We start from the raw sequence: 6,280 nt of genomic DNA, 5'->3' as shown, positions 1-6,280 counted from the left end.
CTCAAAATGAGCTGCTGCTGGGGGCGGCTGGGCACTGGGTTTAGGCTCCCTGGGCCAGCCATCGTCCTCCCCCTACCTCATGGGTAGCCAGAGGGGTAGCTCTGTTTAGGGTCACTCTGAGGAGGGAAGTTTGGGTGATCACTTTTCTATCAGTGCTTCTTCATCTACTCCTTTGACCAGAGTCTGGAATGCCGTCCATGGAGGCACTGCCAAACTAGCAGAGTGACTCAGAACAAGTTCCTTAAGTCCTGAGCCTCAGTCCCCTTATCTGTGAACTGGAGATAATACCTCCTGGAGTTGTTGTCGGGGCTAAATGAGGAAGGGATGCAAAATGCCAAGCACATAATTAGTATTCAATAAACGGTCGCTGTTGTAATTATTTATTCTTAGCTCAACACTGGTCCCACCTCGCCTAGGAAGACCTTCCAGCCCTCCGCTCCCCCCAATTTCCTAAGACTTCAGATAGGAATACTTTTGGCATATTTATTGCACTGTTATTTAACCAGTTTGTGCCCAAACCAGAGCATGTTCCCTGCATTTCTTCTGCTACCCTCTCCTTTGCCCCAGCACCCAAGACAGAATCAGGCCCTAAGAGGAACTCAAGGATGAAGAGTGGAATGGAATGAAGAGAAAGGGAGAGACACAAGGAGGGACAGGTCAGGGAAGACCGAGAAAGGCAGGTGAGGAGGTGGGGCAGGAGGTGGCACTGTCCAGGCACGAATGGCATGGCTCTCCTGAAGCACAAGAAGGAGAAAGGATTGCCCAGAGAGGACATCAGTGGGCCAGGGATGTCTTTAGCACTCCCTGCACTCTTTTTCCTTTTCCTCGAACTCAGATGAGAAGTAGAGGCTCTCCTCCTCCTCCTCTGCTTATCCCAAGGAAGACAGGGCCTTTCTGACTTGGCTAATATCTACTCACCCAATCTATCAACTGGTTCTAACAATCTTCTCTCTCTCCCTCTCCATCATCTTCCCGGGTGACCTCAGGCCAGTCACTTTTCTCCCTCTAGACCTGGATCTGCTCACTTATAAAACTAGGAGGTTCAACTGAATGATTTCTGAAGTCCTTTCTTCCCCCTGGTATTCCCTTAGTTGCTTTCCTTTTCTTGTCTGCCTGGATCCCTACTTCTCAATTATACAAACAACTTAAGCTATTGATCATCCATCCTCCTTTTTAAAAAATCTCTTTCTCAAGAAAACTTAAAAATGTCCACTAGACTCTAAAGTTTCATGAATGGCTTCCTTGGTCACTGCTTATCCCCAGTGCACAAGCTCAGCACCTAACATGCAGCAGGTGGCCAGTGAATATCTGTGGAATAACTGGGTTCATGGATGGATGGATGGATGGATAGAATTGCCATCATACACCTGTGGGAAGATATGAAATGCAGGGAACCTATTAGTTGTTGGCTTAAGAAAATCATGGTCATCCTGATGACGACCCCTGTTTAGGCATTTGCAAAAGTGTTATGAAAGGAAAACTACTGAGAAACACTGGCATCACCACCTTAATTTTTATCCATTGCCCATCACTTACCTAACCTACTGCCATCTTGCTCAGTTATTCTAGTTTAAGGTGAACTGCCCTCAGTCAAGGGGGTGTGATTTTTCAGTCACTCACTTAATAAGGAACATTTGGGGACAAGCGGAAAAGAAGAGAAGGCAAATCCTATGGCCGGCTCAGGAGTCACGACAGAAGTTCCCAAGTCCCCTTTGGGAGAAGAGGAGAGGGCGTGTCCTGTCTGAACGATGACACCCACCATTTGTTGAGCATTTACTGTGTGCCAGATTTTTCACTCACATTAGGTCACTTAACAGTACTATTATTATCAACCTCATCTCACAGGTGGGAAACTGAGGCTCAGAGAGGTTGAACAACTTGGCTGAGGTTATACCAACAGTAATGGTATATTAAGAATTTAAACCCTGCTCCAGAGTCTGAGCACTTGACCCCTTCTCCCCCAGCCTGGGGACCACAGTGACCACCTCAGAGACCAAAGCTGGAAAGCTCTGCAAAGGTTTTGAAAGGGCTACCTCTAGGATGTCAGGTTCCCTAGCCCCACCGCCACATATTTGTGCTCTTAGTTACGGGATATTCTCGAGTTGGCAAATGGATTTAGACCCAAGCCAAGAGAGGGGAGAGATCCCGAAAGACTTGTGGTCTTAATAATTTGTCCTTCCTATCAACTGATCTTGTTTCCATTGTGTCATCTCTCAGGCTGGGGGGCGGCCACACAGCTCTATTCTGTCTGTCCAGGGGTCTTTTGTCTCTATCAAGGATGGAAGAAGATATCAGTAACAAGGCATCACAGTTTCTTCTACAGAGGCTGTTCTAGATAAGTTCAGGCTACGGCTGTCACACTGGGGACTTAAATGAGGCCACTTGGACCTCACCACATACTCAAGTGGCTGTTTCCCTCCAGCATCATCAACTTGGGAAGCCATGCACTTAATCCAACAGTTCTGCTGAGAACATCTCTGGGGCCTCTCCTCTGCTCTCGGATACTGTTTAAAACCTACCTTGTTACTTTACAGTGACACCGTATCTTTGATTCCAAGCAATATCCTGCCACTTAGTCATTCATTTACTTTCTCACCAGGCTTGGCCCCCAGTGACTTTTGGCTGTTTCCAATTTATCAGATGTATCCTCAAAAGATGAAAACCTGCCTTCACCGAGGTTAATCAGAAGCTTTTCTCGCTGCCTCGGGCAGCCTTGTGAGAAGAATTTGAAGAGTAACTGAGCTGCGGCGGGTGGAGGAGTGAGGCCACAGCTCCCTGACGTGACGATGCCGAGGGCCAGCAGATGTTCGGATGTGTAAGCCTGAGCTTTATTTTTAAAACAGTCCTTGCTTTACAGTCACTTAGTACAGAGGAAGGCGATCCAATGGCTAAATGAAAATCGCCAACCCCAACTGAGAGGAGAGGTTGAGGAGTAGCAGAGGCTTTTCAAAAAAATGGCCACTTTGGGTGCCCAAATCGAAGACTGGACTAAGGCTGGGCCCCTCCTTCCCCTGGGAACTGGGTCTTCCTGTCTCTGCTTCCGGCATTGAACCAGGAAGAGGTGACGTGGTGACCTCACCATGTGTGCATGTCGTGCCCGAGGTAAGGCATCAGGCACTCTTCACACGCCTCCCTCCGGAGTGACCGGGATCTCTTGCTCTCTGTCTCCTGATGCCCCCTTCCAGAAGCGTCTGCTCATCTCTCCCTAAGGATCTTAGGCTCTAGGTCTTCAGTCTCTTGGTTTGATTCAGGTGGGCCCCTGAAGAGGAGCAGCAGAAGAGGAAAGAGTAGGAGGAAAAGGAAGAGGAGGCAGAAGACAAGGCAAGGGGAGGAGGAGGCAGCGGGGACAGAGGTGCGGGTGGGAGCTGGGAACTAGAACGGGCCCTGATGCTCCCCACCTTCCTGCTCACAGCTGAGCCTGCCTTCTCCGAGTGGCCATGTCGGAGGGTGAGAGCAAGGACAGCTCGGGCAGCGAGTGCCCCGTGTGCTACGAGAAGTTCCGGGAGCTGGAGGGCGCCAGCCGGACGCTGAGCTGTGGCCACGTGTTCTGCCATGACTGCCTCGTCAAGTACCTGCTCTCCACCCGGGTGGACGGGCAGGTCCAGAGGACCATTGTCTGCCCCATCTGCCGCTACGTCACCTTCCTCAGCAAGAAGAGCTCCCGCTGGCCGTCCATACTCGATAAGAGCTCTCAGACCCTGGCTGTGCCCGTGGGCCTGCCCTCCACGCCACCACCGGACAGCCTGGGCCACACAAACCCCCTGGCTACGTCCCAGCCTGTCTGGAGGCCAGCCCCGAGCCCGGCGAGGCTGCCGGGCAGCCCGGGTCAGACTGCCCAGCTCCCCTTGGACCTGCTGCCCACCCTGCCCCGGGAGTCGCAGATCTTCATCATCAGTCGCCACGGGATGCCCCTGGGGGAGCAGGACAGTGTGCTGCCGCGGCGCAGCCTGGCAGAGCTCTCGGAGGTCTCCCCGGCACCCAGTGCCACCCGCTCGTTCTGCTGCCGGTCTCGGGCCCTCCTGCTCATCACCCTCATCGCCGTGGTGGCTGTGGTAGCCGCCATCCTGCCCTGGGTGCTGCTGGTGAGGAAACAGGCATGAGTGGGGCACCTGGAAGGACAAGCCCGGCCTGAGGGCTGGCCTGGAAGATGCCCGCTCCGTGGCTGGGCTGGCCGTGGCTTGGGAGGGGGCAGAGGGCCCCGGCAGACCTGGTCCAACCAAGCTCTGAAGGGAGGGCAGGCAGGCAGAGGGGAGGACCTGGCAGAGGGAGAGCGCTGGACGGGGCAGGGTGTACGATGCTTTCTCCCACCCCTGTTCCCCAATCCGGGCAGGGGCGCAGGCGTGCCGGGGAGGCGGGGGCCGAGTGGAGAAGCTGACTCTGGCGTCCGGCTCCAGCACATCCTCTCACACCCTTTCCCGTCCCCTAGGCTGGAGCCGAGCAGGCTGGGGAGATGGGAGGTCACTGCCCTCCTGTGGGGTCACAGGCCCTGAGGTGCAGACCTTACCTTCTGGTGTGACCTACCCAAAGCCGGGTGGGTCTCTCCAGGGACAAGGAAGCTTTGCTGGCAAATGTCCTGCTGGGTGAGGGCCCAATGGCAGGACTCCCCCAGGCCAGAGTGCCCACAAGGCCTCCCCAGCTCCCCCTCAGGAGCAAACGGAAGGGGCAGTGCAGGTGCCAGGGTGCAGGTTTCCCAGCACCTCAGCTCTCATTCACAGCCTCACAGCACCCACCATCCTCCTCCTGCCTCCAACCCGCCGCCAGCCTGACAGGCCCTCCCCGAAGGAGACGCTGGTCTCAGAAGCTGTGTCCCAGGGCTTCTAGGGGAATCAACAGAAAAGGGTCTTCCTGGAGAGCTGAGCCTCATCAGGAGACAGGCGTTTGTTGACAGAGGCCATGGCCAGCAGACCGGCCCACAAACAGGGCCAGAGGTCTCCCCGAGCCCTCCAGGCCCAAGGAAGGGTCCACATTTTGAGTGTTGGGTTTCTCAAGCATGGACTGGAAGGCAGGGAGTAGAGGGGAAGCCTGACAGGTGAGACTTGAGTCAGCCGAGAACTATGTGACAAATTAACCCCTGGGGGCTCCCACCTCCCAGCCCCAGTCTTCCTCCTCATCACCCAACTACTCATTAGAGGCCACACCAGCTGGGCCAGTTTCCGAGGTGGAGTCTCAAGCTGGGCTGGGTGGGGAAGGGTGGGGAAGAAAACAGCCACGCTTGTCAGGGACTCTGCGGTCTCACCCAGTAAATGCTGAAACCCAGGTGCTGCCAGTTGCTCACCTCTCTACCTGGGGACCCCACATTGGACTGCACTGGCCCCACTAAGGGCCCCACCAGGAAAGCCTCTGACCTGTCTCACCTGAGGAGCAAGTCACTCGGGGACAGCTACTGGCTGTTCATCGAGGCCCCTAAGTCAACCAACGCCCTAACACTGGAAACAACAGAAACCTCCAGCTATCCTCTCAAGGGGGGTCAGCAGCCCAAGAATACCAACAGCTCAGCCCTCCACAAGCTACACCCCTCGCAGCAAAGTTTGAAAGAGCTCGGTGCCTCTTCTCTAGTTCCCAAATGCCTGTAGTGGGGGTCATTTGGGGACTCTAGGGAATGGGGTGCCACACTACAGGGGGTGTTTGGGAGACACAGAGGACTGCTTTAAAGCACTTACGGGCTTCTTTGTGCTCTTTTCAAGCCTAGAGAAAGGCACAGGTGTTATGGGGGGCAGGGATACAGATGGATTCCATGAAAAAAAATTTATTATAGGAGTAAAAATAATATCAAGTTTACAAAGACTCCAATGAGTCTGTTTTAACCTCAGTCAGGCTGTTTTAAACAGTGTCATGAATTTTGGGGGACCTGATTCTAGTCTTTCCAGATTCTGTTGTATTTGCCAAAAGTTTCTTTCAGAATATCCTCAGTGTCTTCATATTGTTCAGCGGTGACTTGTAGATGGAACTTCTTTTATTTTCAAAGAATGCCAAAAGCTATTTTTAAAATAAAGATATATATTTTCTCAAAGATTCCAAAGATTTTGCAAAGCACATGGGAAGCTCTGAGCTTGGATTTTAAGGATAATTCACTTTAGATAAAAAAAAGTTTGAAAATACAAGTGAAAATGGTTCTTACACATTTATTCAACCACATTTGTAAAAGAAACACAAATTAAAATTCTTCTGGAATACTGCTTTCCACCTATGAGCTTGTCAAACCCTCAACGTCTCGACACCCACCCTGCTACTGGGGGAAGTAGGGGAACTGTTGGTGGGAATATGTATTAGTAAAACCCCT

The 6,280-nt window shown here is 52.7% G+C and overlaps 1 protein-coding gene across 1 annotated transcript; it reads left to right on the top strand.

Moving 5' to 3' along the window:
- Nucleotides 1-3,437: 3,437 nt before the first annotated feature.
- On the top strand, nucleotides 3,438-4,100 carry RNF222 (ring finger protein 222). The gene has a single exon (XM_045570229.1). The coding sequence runs from the start codon at nucleotides 3,438-3,440 to the stop codon at nucleotides 4,098-4,100; it is 663 nt and encodes a 220-aa protein (XP_045426185.1).
- The last annotated feature ends 2,180 nt before the right edge of the window (nucleotides 4,101-6,280 follow it).

This window comes from Lemur catta, chromosome 15 (assembly GCF_020740605.2).
Source record: "Lemur catta isolate mLemCat1 chromosome 15, mLemCat1.pri, whole genome shotgun sequence".
Lineage (NCBI taxonomy): Eukaryota > Metazoa > Chordata > Mammalia > Primates > Lemuridae > Lemur > Lemur catta.
Note: the sequence above shows the minus strand (reverse complement) of the source record. Positions and strands in the feature narration are given on the sequence as shown.